General features: G+C 39.1%; 1 protein-coding gene across 1 annotated transcript in view; it reads right to left on the reverse strand.

The window, feature by feature from the left end:
* Positions 1-1,454: 1,454 nt before the first annotated feature.
* LOC140379991 (utrophin-like) overlaps positions 1,455-26,592 on the reverse strand; it is a gene marked incomplete at its 5' end in the record, with an annotated part of 48,603 nt that continues 23,465 nt past the window's right edge. The window contains 7 exons of the mRNA XM_072464330.1: positions 1,455-2,540; positions 5,485-5,510; positions 9,142-9,225; positions 10,510-10,579; positions 13,582-13,798; positions 17,484-17,648; positions 25,298-25,363. Of these exons, the coding sequence (XP_072320431.1) occupies positions 2,532-2,540; positions 5,485-5,510; positions 9,142-9,225; positions 10,510-10,579; positions 13,582-13,798; positions 17,484-17,648; positions 25,298-25,363 (637 nt within the window). The remainder of the gene's footprint in view (positions 2,541-5,484; positions 5,511-9,141; positions 9,226-10,509; positions 10,580-13,581; positions 13,799-17,483; positions 17,649-25,297; positions 25,364-26,592) is intronic.

The raw sequence follows: 26,592 nt of genomic DNA on the forward strand, positions 1-26,592 counted from the left end.
GATAAGAGTAGGAGCGAAACATGGAAGGAGTGAACTTGATCGTGTGGGGTCATATGAAACATGAAAGAGGGAAGTAACTGAATACTGAATCAATGAGGTCACATTTATAGAGGTAAACGTACATAAAAATGCATGATGTGAACTCCGTAGCTTGGGCCCAGTTAAAGAGACTAAAAAGACTACGTGGTTTTAGTAAACAATAATCTGATCGCAGACTTTGTCCACAAGGTGAATTTACTGAGCCTCATGTTATTGTGTTCTGCATGTCCATTTTAACTGTTTTATGCCTCGTCTTGTGAATCATTTTACTTTTGTAACTATGTGGCCCAATGTTCAAACAATGGCTGCATTAGTCCAGATCTTCTCTGATCAGCTCAGACTCAGCATGATTGAAATCAAACCCCCCAAGGGTCAGTCTGAGAGAGAGAGAGAGGGGGGGAGAGAGAGAGAGGGAGACAGAGAGAGAGAGAGAGAGAGAGAGAGAGAGAGACAGAGAGAGAGAGAGAGGACCAGTTCTGTTCCATCACAGGTCCAGGAGGAAGGATCTCGGGCGAAGGACTCATCTCTGGCCCATCGATGCTAAGAACATTCCAGAGAGAAACACGCCCCACGGGAACTAACTTCATTCTCCCATAAGAATTCTGTGTCTGTCTTTGGATGTGATTTTTGCAAACTCAAAGTACCTTTTTTGCAATATTTCAAGTCTACAACAAAACTTGTAAAACAGGATCTAGGACAATCTCTCCAAACCATCCTCATCATTGAATCAGTGCAACAGCCTTTTTTTTGCCTTTGTTATCAGAGGAACACCTCAGAGCCAAGGAAAACGCAGATCAAGACGGCCTGATCCAGTGCTTCTTCAGCCTGACACTGCCAGAGCACCAGAGTGGCCCCGTCCTTCCCAGTGTGACCCCGAGACCCCGAGCTGAACCCTGGAGGTCATCAGCTCCTTTAACACAGACACCAAAGCCACATCTTCTGCTGGGTCACACAACTTCTGCTTCTGGTCGTAGTATTAACACGTTGCCCCCGTAGTTAGCGTTAACGGGAGCCTTTTCCAGGGGCCAGGGCGCTATTTACCTTGCCAACTTAAATGCGACCGCAAAGAGGCTGGAGTGGGATGGTGCCAGTCCAAATATGGCAATCGTGTTTGAACCAATGACTGATAATTATGGCATTCAAAAGCACCTCCTGTGTGGGTGTTTTTTGCAGTCATGGCCTCATATACAGGCAAAGAAAGAATGGGCAAAGAAAGAATGGAGTAATAAAATTTGAGTTCCCAACATTTTTAAAAATAAAATGTTTCTTTATTTAATTTACATTTCATTTTAAATGCATGACTGAAGAAGTTACTTTAATGAATGGCAAAACATACCCACTCTAAAAACCTCCTTTGCTGCCCTTAAACTATAGCAGAAACATGTATACAGAGTTTCTGAATAAGCACACACAAATTCATTGTTATCAAAATTTATTCAGAATAAAACAACGTCGCCATAGTACATGTAGTGTGGTCAGACTATTTTACATACCTCAGGAGATGACACAGTTCTGCCTTGGCTACACTCAGTTCATCTGTCTCCAGTCGAGTACAAAACTCAAAGTAGTGTTGTGGTCCATCTCACAAGTTTTACAGGATAGTAGCACTTAGCACGACGACAACGCAGTGAGGGACTGGTGCACCAAGGTCAGTGGTTAAAACGACTAAAACAGAACGTAGCTTCAGCAGGCCACAGACCCGTCGCAAATACAACTTGGTACATCTTTTACCCTTATTTATGTGAAGTTTATGAACCACTACAAACGAAACTGTGTCTACTCTACGTAGTCTGAGGTAGCAAGGCAATCATGGCTTTCCTCTGATTTCCAAACATATATTAAAAACTAAATAATGATTGATCAGCTTTAATTAAATCTATATCCTCCAAAACTTTTACTCTTTTGTACACAGTTGAATATTTCATCTTCCACACATGGAAAGTGTATAGGCACAGAAGGGAAACATTTAAAAAAACAAATTGACAAAGTTTTGGCGGTTTATCAATGCGTTAAAGGGGGATTTGACATCAGGCATGCCGCGAGATTTATCTTCTGAACAGCGCCGATGACAGCCTCTCAGCCGCTTTCTCTCCGGAATGGTAACGCTCCCCAAAAACAGGAACGGCTGCGGCTTTTGACGAATGAGCGGAGTCTCCGGGTGGTGCGAAGCGATGGAAAAACACATAAATGTAACAGTGGATTCCCAGAACTTAAGAAAGGAGCGCGACCCCGAAGCACTAGCAGATAAAAACAAACATTTTCTTTTGGACTGTTCAAACACACCCCCATATCTGAGTACTGCATTTCTAAAACAAAATCACAAATACCAAATGTGGAACAATCTACAGTCCAGGAAAGGTACAGATTGCATAGTACAAGACAAAGTGTTGGGTGTAGTCCTGGTCCCGGGACGTCTTTGGGATTCAGAGTCTGGACTGGGGTTGAGAATGGTCCGGGCCGTTTAGACGATCACTGAACACGCCCTGCAGCCCTCACATCACCTGCAAGACGGAGGAAGAATCATCAGGAATTAGATCATTACCAAATGCTTAAGTCAAAATAAAGTGTACCAACTGACGAACTATCCAAATTAATATTATTTTTCATGCAATTCAATAATTTCAACGTTTTTGTATCAATATTAAAGTGCATATGTTCTCTTGTTTTTCTATTTATTACTTTGTTAAGTTGGATGGTTCCTGTGGTAAATATTTATCAGTTCGACAAAAATCTCAAGGTAGTTTTTGAAAAATAACTGTTGAAAATGACAAGAAATAGAGCTGAGTTTTATAACCGATTCCCTCTGTCTATGTCATCAATAAGCAACGTTACATCAAAAATGCAGACAATTTACACATAACTGACACAATCAATGATTTAACAAAATAAAGGTGTTGTCATGTATTATTGTTAGTCAAATCATAACTGTTGGAGGATTTACATGGCCTTTGGCACCAAGTAATTTAACCAAAATGGTCAAACTGGGGAAAAATCGTAAACATTTTTAGTAAAATCTTAGTTTCTTTGTGAAAAGTGTAGTCTACGCTGTCATATGCACTTCAAGCCAAACTTTTTAGGGAATATTTCAACAAACAGTAGAGATTTGCCAAAATGAAATTGCTTAAAAGTGCCCTATGTAACTTCCCTGTAATGTATTCAATTACAGGTGTTTTTATTGTCTTAAAAACATGCATTACGGTTTATTTAAATGCGCTGTACTAGAGATTTGGAGTCTAAAATACATGAAATACAGAACAGTCTAGTGGATTGCTCACACTTTTTTTTGGTCACAGTAACGCTAACAACAACTCGCACACTAACAGCGCTCTTCATGCTCCACAGAGAATAAAAAAAAACACTATAATGAGCCCACATTTTAAGAGCTGCTTTTACAATATAACTGCACTGGGACAACATAGACTTTAAGTAACATTACAGGTTACATAATGCACCATTCATTACTACTTCTTAGACTAGCTCGTAGATCAGGGGTGGGCAAACTACTATTATTTTGTTTTCCTTTTTTGCCCTCAGGCATCTGTCTGCACTTGTATCCTTAATACATATGAAGTGAAATGAATTAAATAATAGATTCAATAGCCTATATTTGACAGAAAAGTGATATTTTAATTGACATTTAATTTTTGGAAATTTTTTTTTTTCACATCAATGGCGGGCCGGCCCTCAGCTACAGGCTGAGGGCCGGCCCGCCATCATTCAAATATGGCCCTCGGAGGAAAATAATTGCCCACCCCTGTCATAGATGAAAATATTATTCAAATTCAAGATATCAACTCAAAAACAAGAAGACTGCTTTTGTGTATTTGGTAAAGACATTATGCCTTCTTGTACTGGTCTCCATTTGCGAGTGTGTCAGTGTCAGGCTAAAAGCGCGTAAATTGGGCTCCCAAACCACTTATAATTATGGGAACTTTGAAGGTTGGGTGAAAAGGGTAGTGATTTTGCAAAACATAATCAACAAGAAACTGTTCACCCAGGCATTCTCAATTGAAATGATTTAGTTGGCTGACAGAGACACAATCTTCTTAATGATAAGTGGATAAAAGCTTGTGGCAGGAGATCGTGACACTTTGAATGTTTACTTTTAAAAGAGAGAAGAGGCATGGATAGACACAAATGGGCAGTGTGTGAGGAAAAGGCCACATGGACTGGAGCATAGAAAAGGAGGGAACAGGACAGACCAAGAGCAGATGAGTAATTACGGCTCATACCCACAATGCACCTGGGCCCAAGAGGAGAAAACAGCAGGTGCTAATGGTCATCCCCCTCATAACTGTCCCATAATACGGCCCCAGAGTGTGACTGGAGCCAGTGAAAGGTGTATTAGGGAGTATTAACTGCAGATATACCAGTGCACGCGGGAGGACAAACAAGAAGTCCGAATGCATTGAGAGAAAATAAACCAATCATTACTGGTTTATACGTATTTATTCAACTTCTTCCACTTATTTCTGTTCAGGCAAGGGAAAGCAAGCTAACAAGTAGTAAAGCTTGGTTAGAGAATCCCTGTTGAACACTCAAGTTCTTGCTAAAAAGGTATTAGGGCTATCCACTGCCGAGTAGAAACAATACACTTGTAAACATTTGAATCTCTAGTAATATGATAGTTTAACATTTTACTTTATTATACAGTATATCTACTAACTATATATAATTTTACGGTTTATATGGTTTGGGGGCGTTCATGTTTACTTATGAACTGGGAGATGGTTGAGAATATAAACACATAAACTGTGACGGGTTGAATTAATGTCAATCACCACAAAGGGTGGATTCAATTTATGTATTATTTAGAAAAAGGACCGTGCATATTCATGAACATATGACACATATATAAATATGCCACAGGCTAGTTTCCATCTGTTGTCCCTGAACAGGTGGATGCACCAGTTAACACCAGGCAACAACAACAATTAAGAACACATCACAAGCGCACTCTAGAACTACAGACAATAACACACGTAAAACAGATCATTCATAGATCATAATCATTCATTTGACTATACACTATTAAAAGTCAAAATTATATCACTGTACATGTATTGCACATACCTGAAAGTGCTGTATTTATTGTTGATTAAAGGGATTTAACATGCTAGAGACTTTGGTTGACTTTGGTTTGCTTTACTCTTTAGCATTAGCCATATAGTTTACATACAAGTTAATCCAGCTGAAGTCAGAGCTTGTGCTTCAAGTGGGAAATAACCAATCTCCCCAAGTCAGAGCTTGTGCTTCAAGTGGGAAATAACCAATCTCCCCGTTGCCTAGGACGCAGCATGTACCACACACTGTCCCACTGTAGTCCCTCTGAGAGCCACTTGAGTCATTGTATTTTCATGACCTAAAATGCTTTCACTATTCAAGTAAAGGCAGTATATTTGACCTGAGGCAGTTGTGAGTAAAGTTAATTTAGGAGGCTCTTACCTGTGGCCTAGGAGAGAGACTGGAGGCTGTGGGGAAACATAAAGCACAGTTTAACATTTGCACTGCACAGTTCAGAACTCTATTACAAAATACAGTAAATGATCTGCCTCCGGGACACTGCCACACATCACCCGCTCGGCCTCGGAGCTGAACGCTTACCAAATGCTAATAGCAACATCGTATGCCAGATTAGAATGGATTTGTAACTAAAGCCCTCGCAGGAGTTTCCACTTAAAATCTGAATGTAATTTGAAGTCAGCCATGCTCCAACTCAATGCACAAAATGAGTTTCATTCTTTTATTTGGTTAGAGGCAGCTATTCTTTCAAACGCGGCTGTATAAGAAATCAGGAGGTTTAAGATTTTCCTGATGGAATCGGGAAAACTAATTATTCCGTTAATCAAAAATCCTTCAAGGCTATGTGCAAAAAGAGCAGGTGATGTGGTCTAATACAAAGTTTGCAGACTCCATACACAAACTATTGAAACTTTTTTAAGAGACTAGGGGCTTTCCGTGTGCAAATCCACGTAGATTATAGACATTACTATGAATTTGACAGGGCTTTAGAGAGCAGGCACTGGTGAGGAAGTCACAAACTCACACCAAGCGTAACATTATGACCACCTGCCACCTGTTACTGGTGTTGTGTTCTATGATCTGACCAGGGTGGGTTTAAGGTCTATCGTGATGTTTAGATGTGGTTTAGATCTGGTTCATACCGAAGTTTAGTCCGGTTTAACCTGGTTTGGGCTTGATTTAGTCCTTATTTGTTTTGAACAGAATTTACAAAAATAGGAACTTACTTTGGTGATTTGGTGCAACATAAAACAATGAACAATGATATAACAACCTATATAAAGTAAAAAAAAAACTGCTATAGGATAAAAACAAAAATAGGCTTACACAAAATGTACAGTTCAATTTACAGATGTAGTGCAGAGAGTTAATAGTGCAGAGAGTGATTGATTAATTCCTTCTGGTTCAGATTTAGTCCTTGTTTACTTTTGGTTTGTTTATTGCTAGTTTATTCAAAGTTCTGGTTCTTATTTAGTCCTGCTTTAATATAATCCTAGCTCTATGAATGAGACAGAACTAATCTATAGACTAATAATTACAAAAATCTCTAATCTTGACGAGGGAATACACACTAACTGGTAGATTATTTTGTTGGAGAGCTAAAGAGAGAATTCAAAGCACGAGTAGAGCCATAACCATAAACCCCATCTTATCCATTTGTACATTTTTATTTATTTTTTTAATTAAAGAATTATAGATATGAAAGAAACCATGTAGTGTGTGCCGTCTCTTATGGTCTTCGTTACAAAGAAAAACCTCCTTCTGACATAACATTAAATACACTTAATCCTTTCTTTATTTGCATTTATTATCATGCCTCTTTCTGTAAGTGGTTTGACTATAACACGCTCATCTATATATCAAACTATTTTGAAACTTTTTTTTTAATATGTCATCACCAAGAGGCTTTTTGCTCTCGCTGCTCTTTGTTTGTAGCTGGAAGGTCACCAGAGATGGTGGAGCTATAGTTCAAAATCTCATTCGCATTCAGGCAACATTTCATCCCGATCCCTGGACATTTCTCAAAGTGTACTTGAGGCATCGAGGGGCGCACGCTGTCCACTTGTAACTGGACCGTGTAAAAGGCGTATTAGAGAGCGTTTGAGCCAGAGGACACGTGAGGACACGTGAGGACACGTGAGGACACGTGAGGACACGTGAGGACACGTGAGGACAAGACAACAGGAATGAATAGCAATGGAATCATGCATCAGCCCAAGCAGAATCCCAAGGTCTTTGATTGTAAAAACAAAGAGAGCCACAGATTCTCTCTTTCTAAGCTGTATTATTATGTGACTACTATAATAACAGTCTATTTTTGGAAGTTAATGCATTTACATTCAGAAACAAAATCCCCATAAAATATATTCACTAAAACTAATGATCAAATGTCTGGAATGGTCGTGACTCAAATCTAGCCTTGCCTGTGCTCAGCAAAGAGATGTGTTTGCTTTACTTTGAATGGCATTAAACTTATCCATCCCAGGAGAAAAAGAGACGCCACCAGGCCAAGTTACACATCAGGTCTGTGGAGAGTCGCCTCGTAGTTGAATAAACGGTTTTGTATGCATTTCTTCAACAATGAAACACTTAATTGAATAAATCAGCTGACAAAATTCACAAACCAGGAACTTCATTGATAGGTACAACATAAAATTAATAATAATAATAATAAATATAGCCGCAAGCGGCAATGATCGGCCATCGCCACGCCGCCGCGCCGCAAGAGGAGGGGGCGCTAACGCGCCCCAATTGTCCTTTTATTACGCCTACTGCTGAATCTGTGACGCTGTCACATCTTCTCCCCTTTGTTTTACCATCAAAAAGCTATTTTATTTTGAATTCTTGGCAAAATGTGCGGCTTTGCCGCACAGACACCGTGACTCTTTGAATAAAAATGTGAATAACTTTTGATGGTCCACCCCTGAAGATGAGTCTCACCAAATTTCAGGTTAATAGGGCCAACGCCCTGGGAGGAGTTTGTGAAAGTCTAAAGTGTAAACATGTTCTGGCGATTTCCCCATTGGAATAACGTGGGAGGTTTCGGTCATCGTTACGGCAAAGCCATAACAATTATGACATGGGTCTCATTTACTTTTTTGATGGGGATGCCAAAATTGAGTTGTGTGTCAAATTTCATATAATTTCGCAAAACTAAACATTTAACCTCCATATAAAATCTGTAGGGGGCGCTGTGGTGCCAAATTAATTTATTTCACTTCAAGTAGGTTTAGGGCAAAGAGTTTAACAACTGATTCTAATTTGACGCAATTCGGACTTTATCTGCGCAAACGGCAGAAATGTTAAATTTGGGAGATTTCTGAAATTCTTGCTACAGTTTGCGGCTTCGCCGCTCAGAGACCGTGACAGGTATCAATGTAATTTGGATAACTGTTGATGTCCCACTCCTCAGTAGCATTTTCACCAAATTTCAGCTTTTTAGGGCCAACGCCCTGGGAGGAGTTTGTAAAAGTACGACGTTTGGAAAAACTCCCAAGTCATAATTAGCCATTTTTGAAGCAATATGGCCGACATTTGGTTGGGCGGACGGCGTTGCCGTAATAATATTTTTTACATGCTTATATGCACGGAACATGCAAGAGATGGGGAACGTCATCCCAATGTAAAGTGCTCGTTTAGTGCGAACCTTTGCACGGGCTTCGCCCGTTTACAACGGTAATGTTCCATTTTCCTACTACCAATTAGTATGCAGGGGGCGTGCATGAGTGAAGGAGTGCGTTAGTGAGTGTTTGGAAGTGGGCGCTCGATTTCGCAGACGTGCTTTCGCAGCCGTGCTTCGGCCTTACGAGATTAATAGGCCTCTCGCCAGCTTGTGGCACTCGGGCCTAATAAACTATGACAAAATAAGGCATGCAAAAATAAGAGTTAGAATATAATAGATCAGCTAATTACTGTACATAGTTAAGCAGTTTTGATCTGACTCTTTGATAACTTCAGCAATTTGCAAACCTCCCACTTTACATAAACTATTAGGTGTGATGGTAAGTGCTGACCAGTAAAATATCTCAAATCATCTTAATAAATCTGGGAAGAAGGAGGAGGAGGCGGAGGAAAACTTACGAGTGCATGCAGGGAAGGAGTTGTTAATCTGCTCCATTACATCTGCCAGGTCAGAGCTGCTGTTGGGAGAGTCCAGCAGCTCATCTACACACACACACACACACACACACACACACACACACACACACACACACACACACACACACAGACACACACACACACAGACACACACAGACACACACACACACACACACACACAGACACAGACACAGACACAGACACAGACACACACAGACACACAGACACAGACACACAGACACAGACACAGACACAGACACACAGACACACAGACACAGACACACAGACACAGACACAGACACAGACACAGACACACAGACACAGACACAGACACAGACACAGACACAGACACAGACACAGACACAGACACAGACACACAGACACAGACACAGACACAGACACAGACACACACACACACACACACACACACACACACAGACACACACACACAGAGAGGAGGGATTTAAGATCATCTGGCAACACACCAAAGCCCCAGGAGCAACAGGTTTGAAGATGCTTATCCACCAGCAGGCAGGGGAAATACTCAAATGGAACCATTCTGGAAAAACTAGGACGAGTTGAAGATCAGGCATGGGAAAGGAGATAATTGTCTTTTTCTATTTCCTGAAGACATTTTAACATGTTATGAATTAATTTGACAGACTTTGAACAAAATGGGACTCTTTTAGGGTTCTCTTGGCCATGATTTTATTTTTAATTTATTTGTTGGATGTCTGCTGCTTTTATTTTGTGTTTGCTTTAACTCTGGTTGTGTTTCTTTTTCTTTGTGTTTGTTATTTAATAAAAAAAAATGGCATGAGATTAGACTACAGGTACAGAACATCAATACAAATTATAACATGTTATAATTTTTAACAAATACATGTTGCCAGATTAAAAGCCCCAATTTTGCTATTATTAACGGGAAAAGATGCAACCATTTCTCATCAAAAGTCTCAAGTTCAGGTAATTTAAGATAATGTTTATATGAATGTAATTTAAAAAAAAGACAAAAAATTTACAGAGCAAGCTTTTTTCACAGATTGGAAGTATTTGTATTGAAGAATGATAGCAGCTACAACAGGACACTTAAAACACCACCGCTGTAAGTCTTTTGATTATGGTTATAGTAATAGTAGTAGTAGTAGTAGTAGTAGTAGTAGTACTGGTAGTAGTAGCAGAAGTAGTAGTAGCAGTAGTAGTAGTAGTAGTAGTAGTAGTAGCAGAAGTAGTAGTAGCAGTAGTAGTAGTAGCAGTAGTAGTAGTAGTAGTAGTAGTAGTAGTAGCAGTAGTAGTAACTCTGTCAACTTCTACTGGGTATAACTGAAGTTACCTGAACTTAAATCTCACCTGAGTTGTCGTTAAGTGTTTCTTGCACTGCAGGTGAGGACACTCCATTCACCCTCAAGTCAGCATCCGGCTGAGAAGAAACCGAAAAAAGAAATGTCACTTTGGGTAATTATTCCATTTCGGATTAGCAATACAAGTGACAAGTCCAAAATTATCCATGGCATAATAAGTCTGCACAATGAGGCTGTCAAGTGCAGAAAACACACCTCACAACAGAGTATTATAGACTTTAATGTCCCATCAGTCATGCACAGACTACAGAGCATGTGAGGAAGGGAGTCTTTTTGGCTCAAGTCCATTATTGATTATTATTGCAGCTCAAACACAGATGAGAAAGGTGTGAGATTAGAGGAAGTGGAGAGGAGACATTTCAGAAAATTGAGTGCACTGAAGTTAAATAATGAAGTTTTGGCTTGCATTTCTGAAAATGTAGAAACTCACTACAACCTCGTCCCATCAGCTTTTTCCTTCAGTGGAACCAAAAACATTATTCTGTCAATTGGCCAGTGGATTTGAGTTCTTCTTGCCATATTTCCAACACTGGGACAGGCAAATCATACAGTTGAAAATGTCAAACTTACATCATGACAAATTTGTATTATATATAAATACATTGAGCATTAGACTCAATTAGAGCGTCAGATTAATAATAAACGTGCACTATGAAACTTTGCTGATGTTACTGCTTTCCCTGGATTGTTCCACATTATGACATTATGCTCATCATCAGTCCACGCTACAGGCAGTGCCAGCTGAAGGTTTCAGAGGGCCCTAATTAGCTAAATTTGCCACTTCACTTCCCCTTGGGTGTGACTGTTGATGAGTCGCATCTCACAACTACACACAGAAGTATCTAGTATCCAGCATCCACTAACTGTTTGTATTACTAATATTAAAAAAGAAACTGGGTGCTAATTAACACCAATAGCAATAAGAATGGTATAACAGCATTGGGCAGGGGACTTTTGTCCGTTTTCTGATCAATTTTAATGTTATCCAGTTGGCTTAAGTTCAAAATCATAATTTTTATATTGCGTTTTCAATCATTCGTAACATTGCATTATGGTTCTAAATAGTTTTTTTGGCTAATTCATTTTAAAGTGTTCATAAGGAAACTCTTCACTCGTGTGACTAAATCCACAATATAATTCAATTTTAATCCAGAAACCAAATGAGCATTGCAGCCTTCATCTATTGCACTTCACTCACTCGGATCCACTTCTGCTGCCCGTTGCCATAGTGAGTTGTAGACTGACGGTTGGAGTGAGAATAGTGCGTCTGGTCAGACTTCAGCAGTGGGTTTGATATGGGCCATTGAGCTGCTGTGGTATTCTGCTGCGGGCCGGCTCTGGGCCTGACACACTATGACGTATGGATGGGACTCCAGGGAGCTCCAGTCAAGACATCCAGATTCTTATTTAGCCTCCTGACATCTGAGTGGCTACAGGTCTTTTATGTCAATACTAAACGAAATATGACATCGTATCAATTTCTTGATACTGGGGTCAATTAGTACTGGCGAGTGAGATTTGACTCAAAAATGGTAATGATTGCCAAAAGTAATGGTGACTAGTATGTTTAATGCTTATGAAATTTCCCCATGTGGGACAATAAAGGAATATCTTATCTTATCTTACTGTAATCTCCCAAACAAGACTATAAAGTGATATTTCTGCTCTTTTCTGGTTAAATTATGGTCCTTTCATGTTTTGTCATGACATTGACAGGAACATTTCAGCACATTCCTGATGCATCGTCAAAATATTGTCTGAATATTGTTATTGTGATAAAACAAAAAATGTCAAGAGATTTGTTTTTGTCTCTATTCTAAACTATATAGGTGCAATATATTACATATGTTCTCATTTATTGTACAGTGTTCTTCTGATCCAAGTTTAGTATGTGTGATTTAACTGAGAACCGCTGTGGAGCGACTTTTAAAACATGGTTTCGCAGCTTGTGCAAAGACAACAAAGGCTTTCTGATTCTGATCATATTGTGCCGGCCTCTTCACGTCAGCTGATATTGACTCTGTGTTTCTCAGGTCACGACCAGGTCTCAGAGAACTGGAGTTACTCCTGAGCGTTAACTCAGGCGGATTCACAGAAAAGGCAGTTTGTCAGAGGAGCTGAAGACATCTGCATTTCTTTCTTGACACAAACTTGGCTCAGTGCGCCAGTTCGATCAAGCATAAACAAATGTGGATTGACAGAGGGCTGGACACAGACGCCGGACCTCTGGACTGAATGACAACGATGTGGTTTGTATTTAAAGCCAACGACAATATGGTTCAGTTGAGCATGTTTGTCTGTAAAGAAAATAGCTACACTTTTAAATATTTACTTTAGAAAAACTTACCAGTGCTTGGATTTGTTCGGTAAAATGCATATTTTTGTTTTTATTTTGCCCATGTTTTTCAGTGTTTTTCAAGGCAGACCAGCTGGTGTGTGAAGATTGTGAAGTGCGATTAGTGCTCTGCTGCTGCTCCAAAACAAACATAATGAAATAAGAGAACAAACTGAGGAAAAAAAAAGATCAACATTGAAGCTGTATGGGAGAAATTAAAAATAAAATAAAAAATACACTAAAACTCCAAAACAAGAGCACTAATCAACTTATTACTAGGATTACATGCCAGTTGTTTAGATGACTGGGTTTTGTGTCGCCATAATGTGTATTGTTGACATTAGACACTTCTTGCCTGAATGAATTTGTTATTGATGATGATATTTGTAAGCACAGAGTAGCCATTAGTGTCCCATATACAAATTTGGCGAGTATAAATAATACACAACTAGGCTTGAAAAGGACAATTTAAACTACATTTTACATGATTATTTTAAACTGTATTCTCCACACTTCTTTTTTACTCTTCAAATCCAATATAGAGATTCTAATTATCATCTAGAGTGTTTTAAGGCCATTATTTTATCACTGTGGCTCACAAACACAAAATATTTTCTGCCATCACAGTCTAACAGTGAGTTAACTTTCTGCATGAATTGGGACTACTTTGAGGTTGAGAGGTGCATGAATATAGATGAGTTTCTGTTCTCTGTAGCGCTGTGGTACCTGGTGCAGGAGCTGTCGGAGCCGCTGCAGCTGTGACTCCAGCTGTTTGTTGTGCTCCTCCAGGATGTGCATGCGCGCCTCCAGTCGGCCCTTGTGCTGACGCAGCAGTTTGGCTTCGGCCAGAAGGTCGGCTTCGTCCGGGAAAGAGGATGGTCCCTCGGGGGAACCTCGCTGATTGTGCCGCTCCCTCAGCTGCTCATACTCCCTCTGCAGTGTCCTGGGACAGGTAAATTATTATTGACCATTGGAGTGTGCATAGATTCATTTTCAAAAAATATGTTTTTCTGGTTTTGTCCAGATTTGGACAGTTTTAGTGTGGATAGGTGCATCACATCATTTTGCATTGTGCTCATTGTAAAGCGCAATATTGATCCAAAACTTGTATGTAAAAAAATAAAAAAAATAAAAAGGTTTATAATAAACCAAGTTACATTTGGATCTCTGATGTTTCCCCCGGGGCTACCCGAGTTTTGGTGCCATCTACTGGCAGCTGAGGGAATTAAATAGAGATTAAGAGAAACATAGATCCATGATTTCGGAGCATTTCAAGCTGGCTTCTCAGCATGCAATTGTACCGATTGTGATTTGACGGGAGAAATTCACAGTGCGATTGTGCCAAGGATTTATGGACTTAAAAAACAGCAGAGAATATTATCAGAGCCACATCACAGATTGACAAAACATCAGTTATCAAAGAGTGTTTCATCAAACGTGAATGAAGCTAAATGCTATTCCAGGTATGTTTTTGATGCGGGAACAATGTCAAAACATGGTTAAATGCTCAAAAAGTCATCAAAAGTTGCATAAAATGTGTTCATTCACTTCCTGTTCAGAACTGCAGGACTGATAATACCGTATTTTCAGGACTATAAATCGCACCGGAGTATAATTCGCACCAGCCAAAATATGCATAATAGAGAAGGGAAAAAATATAATATATAACTCCATAAGGAGTATGAAATGCGGTTGCAAGAGTGAAAATAACAAATAAGATCACATATAAGTCGCTCCAGAGTATAAGTATAAATATAAGTATAAGTCGCACCCTGGCCAAAACTATGAAAAAAGGTTTGACTTATAGTACGGAAAATACGGTAATTTATTTGACGTTTTCCAGTCAGGGTTCAGAGCTAAAGTCACACATTATTTGTCATTAGCTGCTAGCAATGGACTGGTCTCAATCCTGGTTCTGTTTGACCTCAGCGCAGCGTTTGACATCATCTACCACAACATTCTACTGCAGAGGTTAGAATGTGATGTAGGTGTCAGTGAACAGGCCTCAGCTGGTCTAAATCCTATTTATTGGGTAGGTACTAGATTGTTAATGTAAAGCAGAGCTCCTCATCTTGCTCTAAAGTAACTTACGGTGTGCCACAGGGTTCAGTACTTCAGTTCAATTCTATTCACTCTTTATATGCTGCCGTTAGGTAACATTATCAGAAAGCATGGCATTAACTTCCACTGTTATGCAGATGACACACAGCTGTATTTATCAATGAAACCTGATCAGAGCGATCAAGTAGGCAGGCTTAGTGCTTGTCATTATACAAGGTCCTAAATGTCTGCAATAGTCTTTATCCGAGCAGATAGTCACACCGGACAATGTCAGTGTAGCCTCCAGTTCTCTTTGACCAAGAGCTCTTGTTCAAAGCGCATATAAATCAAACCTGTAAAACATTGTTCTGTCATCTGTGTAATATAGCCATAATATGAAAAATCTTGCCTAAAAGTGATGCTGATCTATGTATTTGTTACATCTAGATAAAACGACTGAAACTCCCTGCTCGCAGCGTGTCCTAAAAGCTCCATGAAAAGCTTTCAACTGGTTCAAAATGCAGCAGCAAGATTTCTAACAGGAACTTAAAGAAAATAGCTCAATAGTGAATAGACTTTAGCTTTAGAATCAAATTGAAAATTTCTCCATCTGACTTCTAAGTCATAAATGCCCTGGCTTTAACCTACCTCAAATATGCAATAGTACCATATCATCAAAACAGAACACTTTGCTCTCTCAAAATGCTGACCTTCTGGTGGTCCCAAGAGTCTCTAAAAGCACAGTAGGAGGTAGAACGTTTAGCTACCAAGCTCCTGTGTTATGGAATCAGCTCCGGTCCATGTTAAAGAGGCCGACACAGTCTCTTATGGTCAGGCCAGTTAGGAACAAATAAAAACTACAGTTTCTTAGCTACTCTGCCCTAGGAGCAACTATGCTGGGGGAAGTATGGCAGCTTGAGCACTATCCTCTGATTCTTCCTACTTTCACTATCAATAATATTCAATATTTTACTTCACTTGTTGTCTGTTCATTGCTATTGTGTTTTTCTATTTCTTCCCCTATCCGCAGGAAGTGATACTGTTTCAGACACTGCTGATGCCCCATCCCATGACTCTGACCTAGACCCAGATGCTCCTCAACTGCCTGGATTAACTTCAATAGGAGGCAAGGACATTGGTACACATGGCAATTCTTGGATTACTGCCTCTGTACATTTGTACTTTGTTCACACAGAAAAGTGTGGACTCGTATTTCTTACGATCAAACGAGTTCCTGTCTGTAAATACCTTTAAAACCAATTTGGATGCATTGGAGATGGCATCAATTATGTGTCAATGTTTTTCATCAGTTCATTGAATGTTTATGTTGTTGTAATTACAGCCCCTTTCTCAATAGGAAAGTTAAATTTAATTTAATTTTTTTTTTTTTTAATCCGCATGTGAACATCTGTATCTGTCTGTCTGTGGGAGTAGGTTCTCTCCTTCACTGTTGTGATTTTGGCCATCACATAAACAAATTTAATTGAATTGAAAAATGTAATAAGCTGTAACAAGCAGCAGCTTGTCATTTACACCTTTGTCAATATGAGTCAGATTGGGTGGAGAGAAGGGGTAAGTGAAAAGAAGAATTTTCCGAGCCCACACGCCTCAGTTGCAGGACAATATAGCATTACTCAAACATGTAAAACTAAATCAGAACACGACGAGTAAACTAAGGATCAGGAAAGACCATTGTAACAAGGTTAAAAGCCCTAAACTAAAATGTATTCAGCATAATATGTCCCCTTTAAGCAATTTGTCAGAGCTGAGAATTTAGACCAAGCTGTCTAGTCTGTGTTGGCTGTCAAGCAGATTGCAATATGGAATTTTTATACTCACTGATACACAATTCTTTGCTCAAAGCCTTGTATGCACAAACAGAAATCAATTTAAGCAACATTTATTTATGAGAGCCAATTATACTGAAGTAAATAATGGTTGGAAAGGATTTTTAAGGCAATTTTCTGCAGCTACACTGTATAATGCCACTCGTGTTTACCTTTGCTTTTGGACTGAAATCCTATTTGAAAAGGGTATAAAAAGTATAAAGGACCCTTCTCCCAATCTCTCGCCTCCTCCCTCTTTGTTGCTCGGCTCCACTCTCATCCTTAAGCTGCAGTGCTTTACTTAAGTTAACATTTATGGGCTTGGCACTAACCTTCCACTAGACCAAGTCTGTGTTATGTTAAATCATTTCTGTGGCCACTATACTGTGAGTGACAATAGGCAACACTGAGACTGTATTATTATTTATGTACTTAATTCATATTTTAACAGGCTGAGTAAAACTATGTGGGAGGACTTTTCCTGCAACAGTGAGAGAAAGTTAGAGGGAGGTGTGAACATTTGGGTGACTAATGATGCTTTAACAGCATTTTAATTTAGTTTTTAAGTTGTTTACAAGTCTATAACAAACTATTCTGCTGTGGCTGTGTCCCAAGACTGTTTAAATTGATGAATACATGAGCTAATATATGGAAATTGGAGAGTAACTGTAATATTAGAATACATTTTAACATGAGCACAGGTATGTTAATGTCTACAAATTAGCTGGGAAGTATAATCCAAACTAACAAACTTGAATGTACCTCTGTTCTTTCTCCAGCCGTGCGATGATGTGCTCCAGGTCGCCGCGCTCCTCCCTCTCAACGGCCAGTAGAATCTGTGCAGGACTCTGGGGCTGACTGCAGGGGGAACTATCTCCCCCTCCTAGTGTCTGACAGTACTGAAGAATAAGAGCATGCTCGTCGTCCCTGGGGAAAACAAAAACAAAAACAAGACTGACTTCAAAGTAGTAAGAACATTTTACCTTTTTATAGAAAATTCAGTAGTCCAAAATGCTATACACTTCCTTAATAGGTATAACTAATGATTTCTGAGGATCAATCACCTTATATCAATCACTCTGGCATTGATGGAAGTGCACGTTAGGGACTGGGAGATACGCTTTAAAGAGTGAATACGAACTGGTGCACGAGTTCTTTTGAAAAAAAATGGACCAACTTATGAAATGATCGCGAAAATATTTCTGTATGCCTTTAAAGAAACAGAACACATGTAAAGCTTTGAGTTGATGTGTGGCACAGATTAAATGTTTATGTATTAAATAGTTTATGTTCATGAAATCAATACTGATTATTTGTGTTCCCATATTGCCCAGCCCTACGTCGATAGAGCAAATGCACCAGCTCTTCCTGAAGTGATGGGCCTGGTTAGGACTTGAATGAGAGACTGCGAGAATGCCAGGTACTACCGGGGGGCGGTAGTGCGCACTGTCGTTGTGTCCTTGGTGACCAGTGTCCAACTATACTGGTGTATGAAAGAGTGTATAGAACATGGAACGGATGGAAATTAGTTTATGGCTACAATCCGGTGTGTTTACAGCATGTTCGTTAACATACACTGTCCCGACCAAATAATCATTATCAAAATTATACTATGAACATGGCATGAAGACCAAACTAAAATATCATATGTATCTGTACAGTCAATGGACAACAAGGTGATGTTCTCAGATGTTTATAACAAATTTAGTAGGACTTTCAAAGACTCAACACACTGCTTAGTCATTCTCTTGAATATAAAAAAGGTTTGGCCCTGTGCAGTCCAAGGAGAAGGGTGTGTGTCAGTGAGTTGTGTGATAATAACAGCCAGCAGACAGAGGTGAGAGCAGACACAGGCTCGGTTCAATGCTAGAGCACATTGGGTCTAGAACAGGTGCAGCTGAGGTCCACCTGTCGCCTTCACTCTGACTCACAACAACAGAACTCAACCTGACACACACAAACACAATCACAGATGGCAGGCTATTTTTAAAAACTCCTCTTCCTCGAAAATTCAGGAGCAAGGTTGACAAGTTTGAAAATGGTTCACAACTGTTGAGTGGTTTACCATCATTTTTCAGTAGAAGCAGTGTCACCCTTATGTAAATGAGAGAATTCACCACTAACAAACCTGCTAAATGTATGCCTTTTAAATGCTACAACTGTAACAATCTCATAGCATAAGGGTCAGGTCATCCTCCGTCTACTCCAGATTTCAAATAACATCCACAAAGGGTAAATGATGAGTAAAAAGCACCTTTTCAAAATGGCAGATCATCTCCAGATTCATAACAATGAGGTTTTAGCAGAAATCCATTTTTGACACATTGACAGTAATTATGGCATTTCAGCGACTGGTGCTGGGCACAGCATTGATAGAGGTCTCACCTTGTCATATTGAGACAGCCTTGTGTCTTCAGCTCTTTGAAAATAACATGTTTTATTACTCACCAAGTCTCGTATGAAGGGGCTAGAGATTGTGCCATGTCCACAAGAAGAATGAGCACTCAACATATGTAATCATGCATCATGTCGTAACATGGCAACAAAATAATCAAGAATACTAACAATTTCCATATAAATTACATTTTGAACTTTCAAATGTTCAGTGATATTTGGATCAGCTTAATCTCTTACGCTGGGGTCAACGTTATTACCAGTTATTCAGGGACAGGGCAATATTAACTATCAAAAACAACCTGAAAACTTCAATTCAAGTCAATTTAATTTTGTAACGCCCAAAAATCACAACAGCGGTTATCTCGGAGGGCGACAATAATATACAATAGGCAAAATCCTCCCCTTAAAGTAGTCCTGGCCAAGTCTAACTTAACTACAATCGTAAAAATACAATTATAAAATCTCCCAAATCCATGGTAAGTTCAGTTTGAAAGTAGTTTGAAACCATAATCTATTTGTAATGCATTCCCTTATACCTTCTCATTCATTTTATTTTACCCTTTCAATCAACAAATCAATCAATGACAAATCTCAAACTTTATTAGTCGCTGCTGTGATGCAAGTTTGAGTGACGGTATGCTTAAACGGCTAATATTCTTATCATTGACACATGGAACGCTGACAACAGCAGGAAATGACAAACCTCCTGCCTCACTGTGGGAGATAGAGATGTCAGCGAGCGCCTCAGCCTCCAGGGAACCGCACTGGGCTCAAAGACATGTAGGCTGGGCACAAATGGAGTCACCAATTAGAGCAGGGCCTGGCAGTACATAGGACTCAGCACTGGACACAGGCGCATCATTACGGGCCGTGGGCAGAGCGGGATAACAAACATCTGCCCTGGGATGCTGGGAGACAGGAAATGGGCTGACAGGACTGAAGGGAAATTAATGAAGAGCTAGAGCCAATATATAGAAAGAGGGATCAGAGAGACGGAGAGAGAAGCTATTAAGGGGTTGCTGCCTGTCATTTGCCGCAGTGCATTGTGGGTGTCGTGTAGATCGCTGATTGGCAAACTTTCTGTGCAAAGTTTCATCTGAGAAACGAACCCTAAAATTTCACAGAAGTAAATCTAGACTAAGCCGTAAGCTACCGTAAAAATGCTGGTTTTTCAAGGTACATTTAAGCAATACAAACAGCCATAATGGAGTAAAAAGAAGTTCATGTTCACTGTGGAACATTGCAGGCGATGACACCAACATGTCAATGGAGACAGGACGGTTGCAGAAAAGATACATGATGAACCTTTAAAAACTGGCTATTTTTAGTAATGCATCAAGTTTAGTTTGCAGCCAAAACTCACTCACCACATTTATAATAACATTGTATGGAGCAGTGATTGACCCTTCAGATTTGCAATGTTTGTTTTAATCATAGGATTCTCTTCAAAGTTCGCCTTTCAAACATGACCCGTAGATTGACAACAAGACTGAAATAGACCTATGTTTTTAGTACCATAATTTAATTACAAAAACAACAAAATAACCAGTTTTATCCTGCATCTGCATGTACGTACTTTAGATTTGTACTTTAGAGGTGTATAAACATCAACATCACATGCAATTTTATTAATTTCTTTGTCAGTTCATGTCAACAAATTTCTAATCCTACATCTACCAACGCAATAAACAGATACAACTATTGTACCTTAGTTTCAACCACTTCCAATAGCTACATATTTCTTTTGGGACATAAACAGAGGACATCACTTTTGAGCCCGGATATGAGTTTGAGCTTGTTTGATATTTGTAACTGTACAATGTGGGTACAGTTTACTGTTAAACTTTACAAAATAAATTCAAGTAGCCAGGTCCCGGGCTGATGGTAAATAAAGCTCTCCTGCCTCAGACATCCAGAGTCTCCTGCTTCTCTTTCCAAACGCTAGGCCCCATTAGAACATAACAACAATGGTCTTTTTATCTTTCATAATAAGCTTTAAAGATTGCAGCTGGCTTTGAATAACAAGGACAAGCATGCATTCACTTTGATCTTTAAATCTTAAATCTTTAAATATTTTTGTGTTATGCATTTCAAAATTGACTTGACTTTTGTGTTAATCAAGGCCCCCAAGGTGTAAAGAAGTGAAATATAAAGGAAACAATGTTTAAGGCTTCTGGGAAAGTTATACGAGAGTGGATTTTGACAAGACAAGTCGAAAGGGAAATATGAGAGAATCAAAGAAAAGTGGCTTCAAAGTGACTCATTTCAAAGTTTACTGTCTGCTTTGTGCGAGACTCCAAGGGCCCGGAGTTAGAGCATGATTAAAATTAAGTGAGAACAAAGCAAAAGAAAAACGGGCGGCAATATGCAAAATGAAGATCAGAACGTGATATAAACATTTTACAACAACAAAAATAAATACATATAAATCATGACTTAAAAAACTGACCAGAAACAACAACAAAAACAGGGGGACAATAGGCAGCCTCGCCATATGCAATATATCTATTTTCAAGCAATATTGTACTAGTCAACAATACTTTGTCCAGTCACTAAAACAATCCATGTTTTTGCTGCAGGTCGAACGAAAGCCACACACACAATGATGATGATGAAGAAGAGTTCTGTTGTCACATGGGCGAGAAAAACACAACTTTATCAATAGTTTAACGCGAACAAATAGTAATTATGGATATCAGTGAACAGCTGGCGGAGATGCAGAATCACTGTTTGCGGCACAAAACAAGCCAGGAGGCAAACACGCATGTAATTGCCAAAGCCAGTCACTCATGTCCAGCCTGGATGTTTTCATAAGCCAATGCATTCCGGGCTGTGCGGATCTGTGAGGCGTGTGGCCGTTATAAGCAACTGTGGGCAAAACCTCAAAATACAAATGACAAACAATGAACGGCTCCGGGGGTGTGGGTGTGCCAAGAAATAAATCTTAAGAAAACAGATGGAAGAGAAACTGCGAGAGTGGCCGGGATAATCAACCCAATCCAATGTATCTATAAGGGTTTGAAAACAATATTTGAGGGTTATTGCGACGTTGCTCTCGAAGGACAGTTTGTCACATAATGGCAGTGAAAATATTGAGTTTGTGGCTTTAAAAAGTGCCAATTTAAAGCATCACGGCGCCCACAAAGTTTATTAAAAAAAGATGTCTTAAAATGAACGGCAAAATAGAGACATATATATGGATTCCCCTACGCAGCTGAAGTGTTTGAGGTGAAAATATAGCATGCAACCACTCTATAACCGTATTATAACCAAGACGATCGAGCATTATAACATTATAACTACAGCTGTCCCAAAACAGACTGTAACACACCTTTAATTTTATTTGCACATTTGGTTGTTTTGGAGCAGGAACACGCCAAGACAAGACAAAGAATACATATTATGCTTTTATCTGCTGTTAATTATAATCTATGACACACATGGGGCATTATTTTATATTTTGGACATTTCAAATTGTAATTGATCTTGTAATTGATCTAAAATGACAGCATAAATAAAAGAAGACTGTCCGTGGTTATAACATTATGCTCAATCAGTGGATATTCCAACTGTCTCTAACCATTGATTAATTTATTCCAAAGACATTAAAGGTGGTGCACTCAAAACCATTCAAATAATGAATAATTCTGAACGCTTATGACCAAAGACTAATTTGATTGTATGAATTTTCCTCTCAATTAGTGTGTGGCCATTGAGGCTGGAGAGAGTTTCGAAATTAATCATTCATTTTTATGGAAATGGCTAATCAAGTCTCATAAAAGTGCCATTACTATATAAAGAACATGAATGGCAAGAGAAAGGTGCCTCTTTATACTTCAAGCTGAGAACTTTGTGAAAGGTTTAGTGAAAGTACTGCAACCTCGGAATATTATTGCAACAAGTGTGAAAAGAACTACGCAAGATAGTCCCTTTAAAATGTACCATTATTGTTGCTACCGCTACTAGTACTTCTGCAACAACCACTGCAACTACTGCAACAACCACTGCAACTACTGCAACAACAACAGCAAGTACTACATACCAAATATTTCCTTGTGGTTGTATTGTATGCAAATGAAAGTAGAGGCCATTCTTCTGTTGCTCATTACTGTGCAAAGCCTTTCTAACTATAATATGTCTGCTCTTCTTATGAAACAAAAACAAAACAAAGAGGACAATGTGTTTATCCAGCATCACAAAGAGGAGAGAGAGAGTAAATAGTCCCTCCACTAACTGCACCTCCACACATCTTAATATCACGCCCAAACTATTTTGGCCTTTATTTTCTTGGACTCTCTTATTGATCACACTAAAAGCCGCAGAAATACAAAGAAAAGTGCCTATGGGAGTCATTTTTGGAGAAAAATTGGTCAGGTGAAAGTAAAGTGAACACTAAGTTGTTTTTGCTGCCACAGTCCATCCACACACTTCAAAGATTTTCTCCTTTATTTTATTACATTTTTTCCACTATCAATTCTAGGTCATTTCAACCCTTTTTGATGAAGTTTAAAAGTCTACATTGTCAAATATTTCAACTGAACCAAACAACACGAGCCGAAATAAAACACAAAATAGGACAGGTTAGAAATTACATACCGGTAATTACACCACTGCCAAATTTGGAGTAAACCAGTATACTATAATCTACTCTATAATGTCGACATAGATACTACTACACCACAGCTTGAGAACCATTGCACTAGATAAAACGCTTGATACGTGATAGATACTGCTATATCAAAGGTTGTGTCCACACCTATCCAACAACTCATGCTTGTGCACAAATCCATTTCACACATGCGCTCACACTGGACAGATGTTCTCATTTAGCTTGCTGTATAGACCCGGTAAAAAAAAAATAATGTTTGTAAATCCTCAAGTATCTCATCAAACGGTATTGACGGTGGAGGAAAAGCAATTCTCCTCAAAGAGCAGTGTGAGAGTGAAAAGAGCGTCCCAGCAGCTCATTCCAACGATTAAGATCTATGAGAAAGTAGACCCATGTGTCCTTCAAGCTCAGAATACACACAGACGAGCATGCACACGCACTGACAGTCATACATATGTCAGGGCGGGTCAATCTCATCTGCTTCTCTTTTGTAATTTCTCTTTTTTCAACTGCGCCTTGATCACAGATAACGGCTGCTATTACACATCTAAAACCCCATCAGTCTCTCATTGTTGGCTCTATAATCCATTACGACGCTTCTCTGCTGCAGTATTGTTTTACTTTGACTCTCATCTCGTGAGGGGATATGTTTTAGATTTAAAGTGGTCTATTGTATTGTGCTTGTGATGTTCAAGAGGCAGAGATGGAAGAAGTCAGAAATGCGTTTACATTTCGAGTTGTTAAATACTTACGTTTATAGTATTATTCTAGGGTTGTCTATACTAATGTATACTAAAACTCATTTGAACAAGTACTGACACTAAAAAAGTTTCATATTTGACCTTCAAAATGACCTTGAGTGTTAAAAGAACAAGAATAAGACCAAACCAAGGAAGTACTATTAGTTTGTTACAGCCTAATGCTTTTCAAAATAAAATATTTTTTGTTATTGTTGACGTATCGAATTTGTATCGAGTCTGTTCCTTAGTATTACAACCGTGATACAAATATGATACAATTAAAAAATGTGTCATCACAATCGTGTCATCTTAATATTTATGTTAAACTGAAAAGGTAAAGGTAAATTTCAGTAGATTGAACACAAATATTTGCTTTGGATCAACAAAAACAAAAACATAAAAAATGTAAAAATTGATTTAAAGACGTGTAACATTCAGCTCATCTATCTCCATCTCTTGTCCCTGGAGACAAGCAAGTGATGCCACCAGGCCATGTTACACGTCACATCTGTGGAGAGGCCAACAGTAACACTAACAAAAACCTCTGTAATTGGATGAAAACAAGATAGATAAGCTTAATGCCATTCTGTGGAACATTTCGCACATGCAATCGCATCTCCATGGAAACAAGCTGATGGCAGACCTTCCAAAGTTATATAGTGCACGTATAAAGTCAACGTTTTACTTTTATTGGCCAATTATGTGATGCTAATACTATCATTTCTTAATTTAAAGTCAACATTTTACTGATTTTGATTGTATTTATTATGTAATGCTAATCTACCTTCCTCTCCTCCATGTAACATATCTTTACTGAAAGAGGTACTTACATGCTTCCTGTGGCCGAGCTGCTATCAGTAGGCAGAGATCCATTGGAGTGCTCCATCTGGGCTAACCTAAAAGGAAACAATGGAAATCCATCAAACAGATGAAAAACGAGTCCACAGAGGAAACCCCCTATTTATAACTTCCCTAAACAGCCTTTCTGCTTAACTCAGTGCATTCCAGTTCTGACTAATATATTGTGAATGACCAACAATGGCGCGCACACATGGATTTGCGTTTGTAATCCTAGTCTAATGAGGCTGTGCGGTGAGTCAAGTCTACATTTCGGCCACTCCAGAGTCCAGTTATGATACGGCATCTGGACATACAATCTTTTATATTGAACAATAACCAAACATAGGGACGAGGAAGCGCATTCCATTTACAATACTGTGGCTTTCATCATCTAGTTGCACACCTTCTGCAAATGTAATTCCATATAACGGGTTTTACAATAATGAGTAGAGCTACTGCCTGTCTATATAGTATTTCAGCTTGGTTGTATTTCAGAAAGTGCTAGTGTATGTGGCTGCTGATAAAACCCGACGGTACAGACACCGACCATAGGTTAATGGTGTGTGACCGATAGCGGGTTACAGGCCACCCAGAGCAGCGCTGCATCAAAAGTCTAGTTATAAGCACTTACTCTATAAAAGGGGAGTTCGTCTTTGACATTGATAACCCTCTCACAATGTGCTCTGGGGCAAAGCAGGGAATTTCTACAACTGTTGTCTTTGTGGAGGTTGGAATTCGGGACCCGGGAACTCTTCTAATAAAATGAAACGTGACAGGGATTCAATACAGGGAAAAGGGGGCATCATTAGTAAGGCCTGATTAGCAGTGTGTGTGTGTGTGTGTGTGTATGCAGAGGAACAAGGGAGCGTGGGAGGTTGTAATTGGCTAATGGTGGAGTTGTAAATGCGCCGATGTGTGCACAATGTTTTGTCACTGGGGTGTGCAGTAGGGGGCCATGTCTAGCGTCATCAATAAGATGTGATAAAGTGAACAAATGAGCACTATTTATGTGTATTCAATTGTCTAAACATACCACGTATCACAATGGTAAAATGTACTGTATAAAATGTCCAAAACAACAGTTTTTTTGCGTACTTTGGCTGGCTATAAGTGTAAGTGCTTTTTCAAGAAATATGAAACGGTGTGCAGTCCAGATTGTCTTCGTTATACACTGGCTGTATAAATATCTTCACTCTAGGTGATTTAAAAAAAATATTTATACATTTGACATCGATATCCCAGTAGGATTATGAACTTTAAGTGAACTATATGTTTTGTGATTGTA

Source organism: Eucyclogobius newberryi, unplaced genomic scaffold, assembly GCF_026437365.1.
Source record: "Eucyclogobius newberryi isolate DKJ021-1_F unplaced genomic scaffold, fEucNew1.0.hap1 SCAF_439, whole genome shotgun sequence".
Lineage (NCBI taxonomy): Eukaryota > Metazoa > Chordata > Actinopteri > Gobiiformes > Gobiidae > Eucyclogobius > Eucyclogobius newberryi.